General features: G+C 29.3%; 2 protein-coding genes across 8 annotated transcripts in view; one reads left to right on the top strand and one right to left on the bottom strand.

The window, feature by feature from the left end:
* The first annotated feature begins 250 nt into the window (after positions 1-250).
* Positions 251-10,712, top strand: LOC122715759 (rho-associated protein kinase 1). Of its 4 annotated transcripts, none has more exons than XR_006346903.1 (13): positions 251-388; positions 1,267-1,589; positions 2,040-2,200; positions 2,282-2,620; positions 2,745-3,878; positions 3,954-4,254; positions 4,813-5,228; positions 5,309-5,950; positions 6,082-6,492; positions 6,607-6,823; positions 7,105-7,327; positions 8,713-10,344; positions 10,460-10,712. XR_006346903.1 is itself a non-coding variant. In XM_043938194.1 (13 exons), the coding sequence occupies exons 2-13, from the start codon at positions 1,409-1,411 to the stop codon at positions 10,561-10,563; spliced, it is 4,209 nt and encodes a 1,402-aa protein (XP_043794129.1). In that variant the 5' UTR covers positions 251-388; positions 1,267-1,408; the 3' UTR covers positions 10,564-10,712. The 4 variants fall into 4 exon arrangements, 1 of the variants encoding a protein (XP_043794129.1); XM_043938194.1 differs by having other exon boundaries at positions 8,713-8,792; XR_006346905.1 differs by having other exon boundaries at positions 7,105-7,519; positions 8,713-10,712.
* Positions 10,713-14,627: 3,915 nt separating this feature from the next.
* The window catches only part of LOC122715986, a 31,664-nt gene continuing 26,645 nt past the window's right edge, over positions 14,628-19,646 (bottom strand). For 3 of the 4 annotated variants that reach the window (XM_043938640.1, XM_043938642.1, XM_043938644.1), the window contains 2 exons: positions 18,937-19,148; positions 14,628-17,663 (listed from right to left, as the gene is read on the bottom strand). In XM_043938640.1, the coding sequence (XP_043794575.1) occupies positions 17,465-17,663; positions 18,937-19,148 (411 nt within the window). In that variant the 3' untranslated portion in view covers positions 14,628-17,464. The remainder of the gene's footprint in view (positions 17,664-18,936; positions 19,149-19,646) is intronic. The other variant, XM_043938643.1, reaches the window with a different exon arrangement.

Here is a 19,646-nt window from a genome sequence, read left to right on the forward strand (position 1 = left end):
AAATATATATATATGAAGGAAGGGTGATATTTATGTTGTCAATTTTGAAACAACGAACATTTAAACGGTGTCAAGAACAGTGTAAATAACCAAAAATCTCATCAAAAATATTAATTTATTTTCAAATTAAATAATGTGAAAGTTCGAATCTGTTAATTTTTCTAAATAAAAATTGAGGATTCTTGATTATCTTATGTGGATCAAAAAATGAAATGATTATTTTAAGTTTTCCGCGAATTTTCATTTGATGACCGTTGTGAGTTTTTCCAATGGCGCATGCACGGCTCAGCTGTGTGCAATCGCGACCAATTTACGTAGAAAAATAATGTATTTTATAGTATTTTTATTCAATTAGACGAAGTACTGGATACGGTATTCGTGATATTAGGTACGTTAGAATGAATTTTCTTCTGACATTAATTAATCAATGATGAAAAATACGGAATATTTAGAAAATCTTTTATGACGGATTCAGAAGTACCTGCATGGGATCCACCTTACCTCTTCAAGCTTCTTGACAGACTTTTTCGAATTGTCACTTCATGAATTTTTTATTTTTCATTGAAATATTGAAAAGAAAATATCAAGTTGTTTAGTAAATTTTATAATTTGCATTTGTATTATAAAAATTTTTCCGTAAAAGTAATAAGATGAACGCGAAAAATTTTGTTTGCATTAATGAAAAAAATAAATGTTGATTTAAAAAATACTATTTTTATAAATAATTGAATATTTATTTTTTATAAATCATTCGATATAATCACTATTTCTTAATAAATAATATTTTATTGTATTTAAATTATGTTGAGTAATCATATATTGTATTCTGTATTTTTCCATAAATTTTTATGCATTTTAAATATAAATATGTGTGTTATTTAATTTATTTATTTTTTTTTAAAAGCTATACATGAAAGTGATAATTTTATTAAACTTTTACTTTGTGTCATTTTAATATAAGACATTTGTTTAATTTTATAATTAAATTATAATTTTGATTTTATTAGTTAAATACATACATATTAATGCATAATTGATATAAGATATAATATGAATATAATATTATAAATTTATTATTGAATTATTGATGATATGTTTATATTATAATATTAATATAATTATAATATGATTAGATATTTATTATTAGATATTTATATAATAAGTTTATAATATTCATAATTTTTATAAAATTATAAGAACAATAATTATACGTTATTATTTATATCTAAATATTTTAAAAAAAAATATATTATTTTATTATTTTAGGAAACATGGACTGCCCATTTAATATTGCTACAGTGCATAATTTTTGCTCATATTACATGTAGCCTTTTGTTTTACATTGTTTTTGATGCATCAAAAAGAAAACATTTTTGAAGGAAATTATTCTTAGCTTGTAATAGGAGAAATGGATGTAATACGAGATGAAGACAGGCGCAGGCGCCTGAGGGTGCTGGAAGAACGTATAAAAGATCCAAGAAGCATTACAAATATTGATTGCTTATTGGATACAGTTCAAGCCCTGGTGGCAGATTGTGATCATCCCAGCGTTAAACGTATGAAAAATATAGAAGCATATATGAATAGATGTAAGTATTTAATTTTTTTATTATTATAAAATAATATTTATATTAATATTGTATTAAAAATTAGATACTTTATTATTTTATTATAAAGCTTATATTTCTAAAAATTTAAAAATTTTATTATTAAAAAATAAATTATATTAAAATAATAAATAATATAAAAATAATATAGTAACAATTTTTTTTCATTTAAAATATTTTAAAAAATATTAATGTATTATATATTAATGCTGTGATTATAATGTATTATATATTATAATATAATATGATACTGTATTATATATTAATGCCTGATTCTATATTAATGCTATATTGTTACTTATATTAATCTTTCAAAATTTAATAATAGTAAAATAGTAAAATTATATATATAAATTATATAATAATATATAAAATAGTATAAAATATATATAAAATAGTAAAATAAATTAAAATTAACAAATATATTTTCAGATGACTCAGTAGCTCAAGATATTTGTAAAATGCGAATGCGTACAGATGATTTCACTTTAATAAAAGTAATAGGTCGTGGGGCATTTGGAGAAGTACAGTTAGTGAGACATAAATCTACACAAAAAGTATATGCTATGAAATTACTCAGTAAATTTGAAATGGTAAAAAATATATCAATTATATTATAAATGGATGATCTTTATATATATTTTGTATATATTTCGTTTTTATATATTTTATAGATTAAACGATCAGATTCAGCATTTTTTTGGGAAGAACGTGATATAATGGCACATGCCAATTCACAGTGGATAGTTCAACTTCATTTTGCATTTCAAGATCAAAAATATCTATACATGGTAATGGATTACATGCCAGGTGGTGATTTAGTGAACTTAATGTCAAATTATGATGTACCAGAAAAATGGGCAAAATTTTATTGCGCAGAAGTGGTGCTTGCATTAGATGCAATACATCTTATGGGATTTGTTCATAGAGATGTAAAACCAGATAATATGTTACTTGACAAGCATGGTCACTTAAAACTTGCAGATTTTGGCACTTGTATGAGAATGGATGTTGTATGTATATTTTCTGTAGTATTTATTATCAAATTTATAATTTATAATATCAAATAAATATAACATTATATAAAAATATAACATTATATAAAAATATTCAATCATATATATATATATTTCTTAGGATGGTCTTGTTCGATCTGATACTGCAGTAGGTACACCTGATTACATATCACCTGAAGTACTTCAATCTCAAGGTGGTGAAGGTGTATATGGAAGAGAATGCGACTGGTGGTCAGTTGGTGTATTTTTGTATGAAATGCTTGTTGGCGATACTCCGTTTTATGCAGATTCATTAGTTGGAACATATTCAAAAATCATGGATCATAGAAATTCATTACATTTTCCACAAGAAGTTGATATCTCTCACTCTGCCAAGAATTTGATATGTGGCTTCCTTACGGATAGAACTAAACGTTTGGGTAGAAATGGCGTGGAAGAAATAAAAAATCATTTATTCTTTAAAAACGATCAATGGACATTTGAAAATTTACGAGAATGTGTGCCTCCTGTTGTGCCAGAACTTTCTGGTGATGATGATACTAGCAATTTTGAAGATGTTGACAAAGAAGATGGACCAGAGGAAAGTTTTCCAGTACCAAAAGCATTTTCGGGAAATCATTTACCTTTTATTGGTTTTACATATTCAGGAGATTATCAATTATTAGCTTTTAGTGGGAAAGAATCGGTAGATGGATTAGAAAATCATATCAATAATGGTACAAGCGATGATATAAAAATTTCTCAATTAGAAAATTTATTGGATAAAGAAAAAAGGCAAGTAGAATCTTTAGAATCAAGGCAAAAAGCTTTGACAACACAATTGGAAATTATGACACGCCGAGAAACTGAATTACGTGAAGAAATAGGTAGAGCTGACAAAGAATTAACTTTGTTAAGACATAATTATAAAGAAGCACAACGTAGGGTAGAACATGAAACTGAATCACGTAGAAAAGCAGAATCATTATTTGTAGAATTGAAAAAGAAGTTTGATGAAGAACAGACAAAAAGAGCACGCGATGCAAGTAATTCACAACAAACCTCTGAACGTGTAACTAGTTTAGAAAAACAAATTAAAGAAATGCAATCGAAATTAGAAAGAGAAACGGAAACAGTTACAAGATTACGGAAACAAGCTACGGAAATTACTGTTGCTCGTCAAGCTGCAGAACAAATGGCAAATGAATTACAAGTGGCAAGAGCACAATTACAAGCGCAACGAGACAATTTACAACAGGAAGTGGTTACATTACAAGTAAGTTTTTATATTTAAAAAGAAATAATAAGATATTTTAATGATAAAATTATCTTCTAATATATAATTCTATAGGGACAATTATCGAAGGAACGTAGTTCTCGATCACAAGCGTCATCGCTAACTGCCGAATTAGAAAGCCGTCTCTCTGCTCTTCATCTCGAACTTGAACATAGTCGAGAAAAAGAAGAAAAAGCAATCATGGATAATAGACAATTAACTGAAAAAATTTCAGCATTGGAAAAAGAAGCTGCAAGCTTAACTCTTGAATTGAAAGCTGCTCAAGCTAGGTACAACCAGGAAGTCGTAGCTCATCAAGAAACAGAACGTTCACGTATATTATCTAAAGAAGAAGCTAATTTGGAAGTTGTCAAGGGTAATTTTATTCATTTTTTTTATAATAACTTCAATATTATTTTTTAAAAGTTTCATATTTTTATCTGATAAACGTCTATTAGAATGAAAGAATATTTAAACTATAATATTAAACTATTTAAATTTTATTTTTACTTTTTTAATTTTATTTTTTCTATACATAAAATATATATTAATATATAATAATATATTAATAATATATAGTACTATATATAATACTGTATATATTACATATACTATTAATACTATTTATACTATTATACATTAATATTACATTGAATTTAAATTTGATCAATTAATTAACATGCATTTTAAAATTTTCAATTACTGAAAATTATATTGCACTTACGTATATTACATCTTAACTATATCTATGTACATATAATTATTATTTTGTTTTATCTATTTTATCTTAATCTATTTTATTATTAATTGCAATTTTTAAAATTTTTTAAATGCTTGCGCTCGATGATATTTATATTTAAGTATGTACATTATTATATTTAAATTCATTTATTTATTGTTTAATGTGTTTATACAATTAATATAAAATTAACAGCATTACAAGCAAAATTAAATGAAGAGAAAAGTGGAAGACAACGTGCTGAATTGCTTGCACAAGAAAAGGAAAGACAAACTTCTATGCTTTCTGTGGATTATCGACAGATACAACAACGATTACAAAAACTAGAGGGTGAGCATAGACAAGAAATGGAAAAAGTAAAAGTCCTACAGGGTCAAGTTGAACAAGAACAGCAGAAAAGAAACGTTCTGCAGACTGACTTGGCTCAGCAATCATCCGAAGCAGGACGTTTACGTGCTAGGGAACAGCAATTAGTTGGTGAAGTTGCTCAATTAAGGGAAGCAAAACGACAAATAGAAGAAGAATTACATCACTTAAAAACTCAAAGAAATGTAGATCAATTACAAACTAAAGAATTACAAGAACAATTAGAAGCAGAAGCTTACTTTTCGGTGAATTCACATATTATATAAATTATTGTTATTATTTTTTTTCAATATAATTATTATAAATTTTTATTGATTATTTTCAGACACTTTATAAAACACAGACTCAAGAACTTCGAGAAGAACTTGATGAAAAAATACGATTACAACAAGAATTGGAAGAAGAACGTAGTTCTTTGGTACATCAATTACAGTTATCCCTAGCAAGAGGAGATAGTGAAGCTTTGGCAAGATCAATAGCTGAAGAAACTGTTGCAGATCTCGAAAAAGAACGAACAATGAAAGAATTAGAATATAAAGATGGAGTAACCAAACATCATCAAGAATTAAATGCAAAAGAACAAATTATAAATCGGCTTAAAGACAGTGAAAGTGAACTTAAGAAAAATGTTGATCAATATCTCAAAGAAAAAGAAGATTTAAATAAACGGTTTAAAGAATTGCAAGATCAACTTTCTAAGGCACAATCTAATGCAGAGGAAATAGAAAAACTCAGCAGTAAATTAAAAACTGAACAACTATTGAAACAACAAGCAGTTAATAAATTAGCAGAAATTATGAATAGAAAGGATTTATCTTCAAGCGGTAAATCTAAGAACAAAGCATCTGCAGCAGATTTAAGAAAGAAGGAAAAAGATTGTAGGCGTTTGCAACAGGAGCTTACTCAGGAAAGAGAGAAATATGGACAATTGGCAGCTAAATGGCAAAAAGATTTACAAGATTTACAAGTAAGTGGAATATCAAATATTTTCAATTTTTAATACAAATATTTGTATTATTTTTAATATTAAATGTTTATTAGCATTTTTAATTAATTTATTGTAATGATGTTATTTATCAATTTTATTATATTTTTTAGGCTCAATTGGTGGAAGAAAATCAAGCAAAATTGAGATTGCAAATGGAACTTGACTCGAAAGATTCTGAAATAGAAACCTTACAAATGAAGATTGCTTCACTCAATTCAGAAACAGCTAGTGTTTCGTCTGTGGAAAACGACGGAGAGGATTCTGTTTTATCAGAACATGGAACTATGCGATTAGAAGGTTGGTTAAATGTGCCAAATAAACAGAATATTAAAAGGCACGGATGGAAGAAACAATATGTTGTCGTCTCTTCGAAGAAAATAATATTTTATAATAGCGAAAATGATAAATTAAATGCTGATCCAGTATTGATATTGGATTTAAATAAAGTCTTCCACGTTAGATCTGTTACCCAAGGTGATGTCATCCGAGCCGATGCCAAAGATATTCCGAGGATTTTTCAGGTAAATAAAATATTTAATAATTACATTTATAATAATTTATATATTGTACATTTAATATATATATATATATATATATATATATATAATTGCATTCCTTTTTTTTTTTATTTATAGTTATTATATGCTGGCGAAGGCGAAGCAAGACGTCCTGGTGATGAAGGAAATACACTGCCTGGAGTGGAACTGCCACAACTTACTGATAAACCAGGCACGCAATCATTAAAAGGTCATGAATTTGTATCAATATCGTATCATATGCCAACTACTTGTGAGGTATGTTCGAAACAATTATGGCATATGTTTCGACCACCGCCAGCTCTCGAGTGTCGACGTAAGTATGAAAAAATATAAAAAATATTTCCTTTAATGAATTTTTATATGTTACTTTTTATGATTTGTTTTTTTTAACATTGTTTGAATTTCATTTCATTTTGTATAATATAAATTATAATAATGATATAAATTGAAAATATATATGATCAATATTTATAAAACTTATAAATATTAAAAATATTAAAAATGATTGAAATCATTAAATTTTTATACCTAATATTAATTTTTATTAATTTTCATTTTAATACTTTAATGTTAAATTATTGTATTTGTATATAGGATGTCGTATAAAAGTACATAAGGAGCATTTGGACAAAAAGGAGGATGCCATAGCACCGTGTAAATTACATTACGATCCAAATAGCGCTCGCGAATTATTAATTTTGGCTGGTAGTCCTGATGAACAAAAATATTGGGTCGCAAGACTGTCTAGACGTGTACAAAAATGTGGCTACAAGGCGAACTCGCACGTCGATGGTACGGGACAGCGTGTCTCGCCAAGGTAGCGTAGCCGTGCGACTCAACGTAACTGGAGACTAAGTAGCTCTCTTATATTGTGGCATCGCATGATTGGGTGTAGCGAGGTTAGAGTCGTTTGATTTTTCTTGCACTCTCATATTTTTACAAAGAATCTTTTACAAAGAATCTTTCGGTTTTTCATCGATTATGAAAAAGACACCATTGGTAGTGTTCCGTAAGTGCATTCTATTTATAGAAATGGAAAATTGTATAACGAAATACTATTATTAGTTATGCTTTAAATTGCCTTATATATATATATTATATATAAATTTAGAAATATATTTCAAAAATATTTTAGATAAGCTTGTTAAATGTGTATTCATTTTCATATTTTGAAAATTTTAAATACCAACATATTTGCTTTGTTTAATATAAATATATCAAAATTACATAAATATCGTTCGATAGATCGAGTTAATGTTGTTTGATTCTTATTAATGAATGTTGAATTGCTGACTTTTGATTTTTTAAATTGATTTTGATTTTTATAATTAGAATGGAACATTGTTAATCAATTCAGATTATCATTTGCATGTGTTTAAATATTATTTTTATAAATATATTTTTTTACTGAAAATGATTATTTATTCATTTTATGATTTTTTAATAATTTTAAAATAGCAAACATTTTCTAATAATTAAATGTATGATATTGTCTTAATTTGTTTATCATTAGCAATAAATAAGATCAGAAATATGCATTAAAATTAACATAGAAATATATTTTATATAAATATTCATTATAATTTTGTTTATATTCTTTTTTTAATAATAATTAATAATTTAACAATATTTTACCATACATAAATAATTTTATAATAATCTAACAAAGAATCATAATCGATCAATCGTTCGAGATTTTTAGCAATCGAATATCTGTTGCTTTCACAAATCAAAATTATTTTTATGTCATAATAAGTGAACATAGATTTTTTCAAAAATTGCATGGTAATAATTACGACATGTAGAATAATAAAATATATTTCATATCGTGCACGGCAGATATTAGGCTTGAATATAAAGTTTACTTTTAATATCAAATTATATATAGTAAAAAGTTTTTTATTTAAAGATTATAAAATAAGATGTCCAAAATTTTTAAAAGTAAACTTTGTAAATATAAGTACAAATCAACAAAATTATGATAAAATTACAAATGCTTTTTCTTATCAAAATGGGGCTTTGACATTCCTACTATTTTTTATAAATAAGAACTGCTATTTTGCTTTTATGAAGCTTTTATTTATTTTTTTGTTTTTTTTTTTTTGTATTAGTCTTATATTCGTGATGTTTCTTGACAAATACAATATTAATGAATTTTCAAATGTTGAATTTCATTAATAACTATATATATATATATTTCAGAGAATCTACGAGATCCACCTTGAAGCCATATTTATCAGTGCAACAACGATCCGCAACTCTACCAGCAAATGCCAGTATGGGCAAGTGACCTTAGCTAGCATCGATAACACTCGATTGGAATTCGTTATTTCGACGCCTTTCCTAATCGATTAATTTAAACATATAAATTCGATTAGTTGCTCAGATAAATGATTTATAATAGGATCTAAATATGTAAAAATAATTTTCGAAACTCTATGTTATCTGGATAATATTTTGAGAAATCTGGAGTTCATGTGTCTTAAAAGCATCCGATCCGAAATATATACAGAATCATGTGTTATTATCAACTTTTTAACGAGTACAAGAACATTCAACGAAATTATTCGTTGACATATTTACTTGTACTGATCGTTATTTGTAGGTACATATTTGTTAAACGAATTAAATGTGCCTTTGATATAATCTGACGATGATGGAACTCAAATGATTGAAAAAAAGTTGAAGAAGTAAGACTCATTAGCGAATATCATTTGAAGAAAATTTCCAGGAAACGAGATGATTATGTAATTAATGCACAGAAGTATGCAGCTGTTATTAAGACAAAATGATAATAATATTGTTTATATATAAGAGTAATGATCGTAACAAATTTGAGTACGTGGACCGCGTTTTTTAGATTTATTATACTATGAGCAAACTCATCAGTTGATTTGTATAGTCTCTTTAAGAGGCCATTATCATATGTTGTTTTATAAATATTTTTTGTATGAACGAATAGATCGACTTTTTACGATGATTTATTTTTTTCATAGGCGCTTATTATGATTAATGATTTTCCTGTACATAAATTACAATTGTAAGAACTGCTTTTTTATTTGATCAAGCGGCTTGTTTGTTGACTTTCGCGATCGTGAAAAAAAGGTGGATATCACGACGCTTTCGCGAAGAGAAATCGTTATTTGTGCGATATACGTGTATAATTTGTTCTGTTCCTTTATTTAAAACGCGCATTTTAAGAACTTGGTAATATTTTTGTGTATTTACTGCGCCACATCGATAGTATTATTATTTCTATGAGATTAAAAATATTTAATGACTATTATGTTAAGAAGAAAAGAAGATTTGACTCATGCAGAAGAAAAAGGACTCGTGCGTTGTATCCAGTTGATTAGAATAGCTGTCAAGCTTTTTTTTTTAGCATGAGAATGCATCGATAAATAATGTCGATAGTAAATGTAGAATACTGAATATTGAACATTTTTTATCACGAAATTATCATAAGAAATGATACATCTTTCGAATTTTGAAATTCATGATAACGTTAGAGTATCTTAAATTTTTAAATCATTAACACAAATATATTTTTAGGACCTTCGAACCTTCCAGATTTTTCAATTTTTATTTTGTTTTCTTATTTTTATATTTATCAATGGAAAATTTGTATTTTAAATCTTTAATTCATATTTTCGAAGATTTTCAAAACATTCAAAGATCCAATAGGCGCTTTACATATTTCGTGAATCTTTGTTATCGCTGCCATGTATTAGTTAGAATATATATGCAGATTGTGATTAAACAAAAAAAAAAGTAACAAAATGAAATTGCGAGACGAAGAGGAAAAAGGATATAAATTCTAGATTGAGCACAACGGTAAATTATTAAGGAACAGCGCCATGAACGAGCTTCATTGTATAGTAGAGATATTTAATATTTACAGTTGTAACATAAGAATTTTTTAATATGATATATGATATATTCACTATAGGTTGCTGGAAGGATCGACGAAAGGAAAAATCTAAAAAACCGCAGAATCGTGTGTATAATCAAGAGAGGCTTAGAAACAATGTTTCAAAAGTCGGTGTCGAGTGAAAAAAATTCACATGAAAAGTGATAGGTATACAAGGTGAAGAAAAAAGGAGAAACTCTATAACGAGCTAATGAAATATTATTATTATTATTATTATTATTACTATTATTATTATTTTTATTATTATTTTTATTACTATTACTACTACTACTACTACTACTACTACTACTATTACTACTATTACTACTACTACTACTACTACTACTATTACTACTACTATTGCTGCTATTGCTATTGCTATTATTACTACTACTGCTACTATTACTTCTACTATTGCTATTACTACTATTGCTAGTACTACTATTACTAATATTACTACTACTACTGCTATTAGTACTACTACTGCTACTATTACTATTACTACTACCACTACTATTACTATTACTATTACTACTATTACTGTTGCTACTGCTACTGCTATTACTATTACTACTACTATTATTATTATCATTATCATTATTATTATTATTATTATTATTATTATTATTATTATTATTATTATTAATTATTATTATCATTATTATTATTAATTATTAATTATTATTATTAAAAAATCATCATCGCCGCTTGTGTTCTTTCCACAGTATCTAAGCAACGTATATAGTATGTTCGTCACGTTGTTCTAGGACGAGTGGAAAATGTAATTTCTCGTCGGCTGTTTTATATAATTTGTTAGCTCCTCTCGTTGCTATGTGTTTCCGTATGAGACATCTTTTTAAATGGTGCTCTTTTTTCTTTTTCGCCTTTTTTCTTCTTTCTTTTCCTATTTTTTTTTTCTTTTCCTTTCATATTCTATTTCCCTTTGGTTTTTGAGATTCCAAAAGTTAAAGAAAATTTAATACGTATATGATATCAATCATTGATTTATTAGCTATGAAAAAGCTAGATGTACATTGGAAATGATTATCAAAAGAGGAATGCCACTTTTTTAATTGATGTGTCCTGTGCCTTCTTCCCTGTTCCGGCTCCCCGTCGGATCTTTTCTTTACGATGGAGTGAATAAAATAATAAAAATAATGTGAGTTATGAGAGTGAGCAACTGTGTGATTGAGTGAGAGACAGAGTGAGAGAATGAGTGAGTAAATGAGAGAGAGAAATAGAGATAGACAGAGAAGCAAAAAGTGAATGAATTTGTTACAGCATATTTTATTATTGTTTAGTTATTTACAATCTGTATATTATTAATTAATATTATGATTAAAGTATTTTGTAGATAATACGCGAGTCTATGTAGACGTTTTCCACCATCGCCGAACGATGAACTTGATCTCATCGTCGGATAGATTAGATCTTTCAAAGATATATTTGATCTCTTCTGTCCAACGATTTGTTCTTTCTTAGATGTCTTGACTGATAATTTTATTCGATCGTAGTAGTAATTTATAATAATGAAAGGTAAGAGATGGCATACAAAATAGATCGAAATTGCCATTTTTTCCCTATTTCTTTTTTTTTTTTATTCTTCGTTAAAGTAAATGTACCTCATCTCAAAAATTTTTAGATCATTAGAAACATACAGAAGTTTCTAAATGATGATTTTGATTAAATATTTTTATTGTTAGTGTTACATCGTACATTTTACGATCTATAGCGAATACTTTGTTTTACCTGAAATTTTTTTCTGTATTTCATATTTTCTTTTTTTCCGTTAGTTTATATATATATAATATATATTGTATATTATATATGTTATATGTATATATAATCGATTTGTATAGTACAAAAAATTATTTCGATATACATTTTTCTATATGTCGAATCTACACGATTTTATGTTGCTTGTAATCAAATTTGAGATAAAACATTTTACAACTTAATTCATCTTTTTTTTTATGCACAAATGAATTTAAAAAATTTATGTTATTTATGTAAATGAAAAATTTCTTTATATCATTTTCGTGAAATAGTGCATGAAAATACTTTTATGTTTGCTTATGTTTTTGTTGAACTTTTAGATTTTTTTTAATTCTATTTTTAATTTCGTAATGAATATTCAATTTTTAACTAGAACGATCGATGGTTAATTGCTGTGGCTCATGCTAACTCGATAGTATGTCGATGAAACGAGGTGATGTCTCGAATTAATGAAATATCTTTTTGCACGTCGTAAACATGTCGATGACCTTTTTAATTATCCCTCAAAATTGAGAATATAATCATCTTTTTTCTTTTTTTTTATTCTTCGTTAAAGTAAATGTACCTCATCTCAAAATTTTTAGATCATTAGAAATTTTACTTTCGCGAATAATTGCGATGTAAACGAGAGAAATATTTTGATATTTCTATTTTAATAACAGATCGCACATTTGTCTTTATCTACATTTTAAAGTTTCATGAAATATTGTTTGAAATGTGATATTAAATTTTATAATAAGCTTTCAAACCGAAAAATTTTCTTTCTTTTTCTTCTCTATGAATAATTATTATTACTAATATTTTAGAAAATGACATATGATTTTTTATTTTCTAAGATATTGTAGTAAGAATCATAGAAATTTAGAAAATTAAAAAAGAAATTGATAGAAATTTAAAACAAATTAAAAAAAAAAAAAGACAATTTTCTTTAAATTGGGAAAATTTATTCGAAATTTTCATATCTTTCTTTTTCTTTTTTCGCTCCAAAGGGATGAATAATGCCGCGTGTGTTTCTCAGAGATCAAACGTTTTGACGTTTATTTTTTTCGTTTATAATAATTTTTCGCATCTCTCTTAAGTAATTCACGCAAGGGGTAGCGTAAGTACGAAATCAAGAAACTTCGAAATTCGATAGATGATACACAATGTGTGTCCTTTTTAATAAACTTACTTAGGATAGATTTTTACGTATGAATACATGTAAATCAGTACGTGAATAGTTTTATGGAAAACTCGGATAATCCGTTTCAAGTACACGATTAACATACTTTTGATTACGCTTTCGCTAAGTCTAAAGTTGTTTCAACGGGCGGTCGAAAACGGAGTTTTATTTATTTCTTTTTTTTTTTTTTTTTTTTTTTTTAAATATCAAACTCAGTCCTTCGTTTCTGTTCGATTAAACTTTATGGCTAGTTAGTGGACTAAATCGTTTTATTTTGTCTTGTTTTATTTTTTATTTTTTTTTTTTTTTCTTTTTTTTTTTAATCCTTAAGAGATATGTAACGCGTTCTTCGTTCTCTTTCGTCGTGTGCGACTTGATATTAATAAATTTACAAAGGGCGGAACAAGAATTATTTCATCTTTTTTTCACGTGCAATTGAATATCTAAAAATCTAACGATCTTAAATAATTCGAAGACGAATAAAGTCACGATTACACAATTACAAACATGCTTTCGATTGATTATTACTAAAATATAAATATAGTATTTTCATCGTTATCATCCTATATTGCAATAAAAGAGGAATATTACGTAATATTTATACGTAATATTTTTTTTTTTTATATCGAAATTTAACTTGAAAGGAAAAAAGAAAACAACAATCGTATCGTAACATCGAAATATCTTCTATCAATCTCTATTTGTGCATATTTTTCGATTTAAAAAATTTATTTCAACTTATTTCAACGTAGTTGAATTTCAATTGAAACGAAGGAAGATGATATTGTGAATATTTTGAGAGGAAATGGAATAGGGAAAATGTGAAAATTTCGTACGCGTATTCTTAATCCTCAATTGAGTTATACATATCTCTAAAATAATTCGTAGGATATTTAATTCTATATTTCTATAAATATATTGATAAATGTCGTCACGGGGAACAATTTTTAATTATAAAACACACGATATCGATCAAAACTGAGTACTCTTATTTTAAAATTAACATAACTTATATTTTTGTAGATCATCTACGATCCTATCGATCGAGGATTAAGCATTTTGTGACGATCATAACATATACATAAGATTCTAAAGAAAAATCTCGTTTGCGGCATTCGTAATTGTCTTTCGCTTTCTCTACTGCATATTGCATCGTTGACCTTTTTCTCAACTTTGTGAGATCACGTAAGTATCGTACATGCATATGCCTTCGACTGAATGAAAAACGCTCGACTAAGATTGCTCGTTTTGAATGTTTTTTTTTTTCTCTTTTTTTTTTTTTTTTTTTTTTTTACTTACGAAATAATAAATTTACGATATTACACATTACGTTTCATTAACGTTTCTCTTTTTTAAAAGAAATAAAAAAAAAAAAGATCATGGATTGACTATATGGATAATATAAATAAAATTGAACTTTACAATTGTGTTCTTCTCTGTTTCATCGTAACCGGCACAGTTCAAAAAGAAGAATAATCTTCCTCTTCGATACAACGAGCTCACCGAAACGCGCCACGATCTCCAAAAGAACTTTTGAACTTTTTATTATCAATTTTTCTCTTCCTTTCTTCCCTCCATCGATTTTTCATTCTATTTTGTATCGATGCACGGATTGAAACGGGACGAAATCCAATCAAGCACGAAAGGGAGGAGATTTTCTTTTTTTCAACAGGATTTCGGTGAATCGATTGTATATCCAAGGCAAGGATCCAATCAACTTGAAAAAAAATCACACGCATCGACGTCGTTCCATCGTGATTCCTGTTCGTTCCATCAGGTACGAATCGATTATTCGTTAATCCTTTATAACGCCCTGTCTATATTCATATGTTTTCATCTTCAAAATTTTTATATGTACATCATTTTTTCCATGCGATTCAAATCTCTTTCCAATATCTCTTTCATTTAACAGTATATATATATATATATATATATATATATATATATAAATATTTCAATTGAATAATGATTTTTCTTTCAATCGTATCACGTTTTTATGAAATTCAGAGATCGAAGATCACAATCACTGTTAACGATCTCGTTTCGTTATATCGTCGTCAAAATATCGTGGTTATAAAGAATTATTAGAGCGATCGATTTGTTTTCAGGATCAGAAGACGTCGAAAGAGAGAGAAAGAGAGACATCATCGACTGTGGAGAGAACAAAGAACCATTTTTTGCGTATGCTTGGCGACGGAAGAACGCGTGCAGTTTGAAGACTCGCGAATCTCTCGCGAGTCTTTCCGCTGCTGATCCGCTTCGTTTATTTACAACATAGAGAAGAGATCTGGCCTACCGTTTACAATGCTATCATATAAAGGCGATACACTCGGGGGAACACATGCATGCATGGCCGCAAGATTTAATCAGAGCGGAAGGGGGGAGGAGGGAGGGAGGGGGGGGAGGGAGGGGGGGGAGGGGGGAGTTATCGGCTACATAGACAACAAGACGAATCGATCGCATCTCGTCTCGATCGGGATTGTCAAGATCCGACGATGGCGAGCAATGATGGCGTTTCTAATTGAAATTATTCAATTGTCGAAAATCAATGAAAAGATTTTCTCATCCTCTAAGTCATTAGAATCTCTTCCTTATTAGATTGTTATTTTTTATTTTTGTTATTTTATTTATTTATTACAATTAGAAAATGATTATTAATAACTTGGTATATTGGAAACTAAAGTTTTCTATAGGGAGTAACGATCAAGAATAATTGATTTATTGGAGAATATTTTACGATTCACACAGATTGATAATCCGGATTCTATTGGAAAGTTACTGAATTGGATAACGTTATCGTTGCGAAATGATTGTTGCTATGATATTGTCGCATCACTCGTCCCCATCGGATCTAATATCGGAGGGCGAGTAAGGGTACTTGTTGCTTGTTGCTACTTTGTTCGGCTATGTATCGATTTGTTCAAGAATGTTCGTAAGAACGTTTTTAACGATTTGTACTAAAAAAGTTATGCCGTGTATTCGATTAAGAAGAGAATGGAATTTGTCCACGAGCTCGTGGAACAACTGAATTTAGGCGAATAATTAAATTTTTATTAAAGAGTAAATATTCTAGAATTTGTGCCAATTGTTTGGAATTAGAAGAAAAAAAAAAAAAAGAAGAATTGTACCGCGAACTTCTTGAACAGCTCAATATTATATACACGTATACTCTCGTTCATAAGTATTAAGACACTAAGTCTTACTCTCGTACAAATAGATCTTAGAATTTTACATTCATGCAAGACAATGATCTTAAATAGATAGAAGTTGGTAAAAATTATTTACAAGACAGCTCAGTAAAAAAGGCGAAACTATAGATATATATATATATATATATATAGATAAGAAGAAATTTCAGAACGTATACGAATCTTTTATAATATCCGACTTTTTGAACGGGTGATGATAATCTCAAAACCTTTCGATAATTCCTTAATAATAATCCCATCGATTTGTCTCATCCTCCACAACCAATACGCATGTCCTAATACACATGAACGTGAGCACACGTACGCTTACGTTATTATTACTCTACTTTCCATCTTGATAACGACGAAGCTGTAAAAACTTTTGGAAAAAGATCCCCTTCTTCCCTGTCGAACAACCGAGCAGGAAGAAAGAGGATTCTTCGCTGCGTGTACGTTATGTATGTATATTTTTGAACCCCCCGTCTAAAAGTGGGGGAGAAAAAACGATTGTATCTGCTCCGTAGTAGAGGCGGAATATTGCTCCATTTTTTTTTTTTTTTTTTCCCTTTTCTTTTTTCCCACGCGAAGACAAGACGAAGATTACTCGATTTTCTCTTACCGTTGGCTCGAAAGATTTGCAAGATATTTGCATTTCCTTTGGAATAATAATCTCTTTTCGTCCGAATAAATCTCGTTCCCTTCCTCTCGAGAGGGAGGGGGTCCCAGAATACCGGAACCGAATTGTTCAACTCGAATTCGACCGAATAAATCTGACATTCCTCGACCACGGGGCGAGAGTTCGGCAGATCGAATCGAGCAGATCTTAAGTAATATATATACTTGCTCGCGTCCTCTCGGTGCTGTTCGCTACCTTCCCGCTTAATTTCCGACGAGACCACGCAGTCTCGTGGCGAGGCATTATTTCCTCACCAACGAGACCAGGCCACGGTGCGTCAGCTTTGGCTTGATCGACGATTTGTTCTGACCCGAGTTGGCCTGCTGATGACTTCTGCTCCCTGTGCACTGCTGCTGCTGCTGCTGCTGCTGCTCCCTCGCGCTCTGCTTCTTCTTCAACGACTCCTGCTTGGCACCTCTGTGCATGTGAACGCAGCAGAAGCTGTTTATTAGCGCGACAGGCCGGAAAATATAACGTTTGTCATAGTTTGCCCGGGAGATTAGTTAGTATTGTTAAGAAAAGAGAGAGAAAAAGAGAGAGAGAGAGAGAGAGAGAGAGAGAGAGAGAGAGAAAAAGAAAAGAATACACAAGCTAAGTTGAGTCACAGTTGTTAACAGTGTTAACAGCGAATTGGATGGCCGCGAGTAAGCGGGTGAGAGGAAGGACAAGCGATTGACAAGCTTCTTCGAGCTTTCGGATTTATTACGTTACGTAAATTTATTTCGAACGATTTGAAACACTTTTGCTCAAGTTGTTATTTTCTCGTGTATCGCTTGAAACGTTCTCTCCGAATTTCCACCGATTTCGAAATTAAATTAGGATTAATCGAATGGATTTATTAGAATGAATTGGAATGCAGGAATTAATATATCGATTTTCGCAAATTATTTGACGATATTATTCGTCTTGTTCGATATTTATAAACATATTTTAGATAAACGTAAAAAAAAAAAAAAATAACGAGAAATGATCTTTTATATAAATTAGTCCCTAAAGAAGCCTTTTGCACGCTACTTGATGATTGCTCGAAAAGCGTTTAATGTCGTTAAATTAAATTTGAAAGAAACGTGTTGAAGAGATGCAATCGATCGAGGTATCGAGAGCTGTATTCGAAGAACGGTAATAAACTGTTAAAAGTTTCTAAAATTAACTTTTAAAACTTTTGGTCTCTGGAATTACAGAGGCCAACATTTACTTATCTCAACAACTGATCCCAACTGATATAACGATTAATCAAGGAAAAAAGTAGAAAAAAATTTTTTTAACGTTCTTAAATCATACAATTTCCTACGTTCACACCTCTAATCTCGGATTTAAATCTTTCTCCTTAATTTTTGATGTAACACGCCAACCAGTTATCGTGCTATATATTTCGGTAAGGAAGACGGGTAATTTCGCAAATAAAACGGTGCAGGAGGCGAAAAGAAGGGAGGGGAAAAGAAGAAATGCGGTTTCGGTACGCGAAAGCGTTGGTCCTTTTTTCCCCAAGGGTTCTTGTTCCACTTTGCATTCAGAAAAATAGGCCATGCGTCCTTTCACGGCCATGCTTTTCTTTTTTCTCTTCTTTAAGCAACCTTAATTGCTTCTAGGAGATTGTGCACGATTGCTCGAGAAATAAAAGTGCGAGAGAAAGGAAAAAAAGAAGAAAAAAGAAAGAGAGAGAGAGAGAGAGAGAGAGAACGAGATTAAAAGTCGCGCGAGACGAAAAACTTACAGATATCTGGTGAGATCTTCGACGTCGACGAGCATCGAATCTTGTTCCATGTGCAAATCGTCCCTTCTCAAAAGTCCCTCGACGAGCGCCTCGTTCAGAGCTGCGATTCTCGCGTGCAAGTCGTTCGCCACCACTTGAAGCTGGGCGACGTTTAGCTCCGTTAAAAGTACTCGTGACAATCTGCGCCTATCCTCGCCGAGCTGAACGCCAACCTGGGGGGAAAGCATAAAGCTTAATATTTCTCTCTCTCTCTCTCTTCCCCCTTTCCGCGCGAAAAATTATTATTATTCCTCCTATTGAATCGAGTTCTTCCTTCAATTTCGAGAGTTTAATAATCGGTGAAGATCGTTTTATGCACATATATATATTATTTGAAATGATGGAGATGCGAAAAATTATATGTTTCGATCTTTCATAAAGATTCTAAATTTTTAAAAAATATTTCCATCCTCTTCCTTTTCGCGAGGATAGAATAAATAACGTTCGAATCGAATTCTTCGTTCAATTTCGAGAGCTTAAGATCGTTTTACGCACGTATATATTATTTGAAATAATGGAGATGCGAACAACTTTTATAAAGATTTTAAATTTTTAAAAAATATTTTCATCCCTTTTCGTGAGAGATAAATTTAATATTCGTTTTACTGAATCGAATTCTTGCTTCAATTTCGACAGTTTAATCGATGAAGATCGTTATATGTTATTTGAAA

Source organism: Apis laboriosa, unplaced genomic scaffold (assembly GCF_014066325.1).
Source record: "Apis laboriosa isolate Shangri-la unplaced genomic scaffold, ASM1406632v1 scaffold40_cov151, whole genome shotgun sequence".
Lineage (NCBI taxonomy): Eukaryota > Metazoa > Arthropoda > Insecta > Hymenoptera > Apidae > Apis > Apis laboriosa.

Bases quoted from the DNA above. Each gene is read 5' to 3' on its own strand.
- LOC122715759 (XM_043938194.1), top strand. From the start codon at position 1,409: ATGGATGTAATACGAGATGAAGACAGGCGCAGGCGCCTGAGGGTGCTG. The intron at 6,493-6,606 runs GTAAATAAAATA...TTTTATTTATAG, and splicing joins ATATTCCGAGGATTTTTCAG to TTATTATATGCTGGCGAAGG. The intron at 7,328-8,712 runs GTAGCGTAGCCG...TATATATTTCAG, and splicing joins GGACAGCGTGTCTCGCCAAG to AGAATCTACGAGATCCACCT.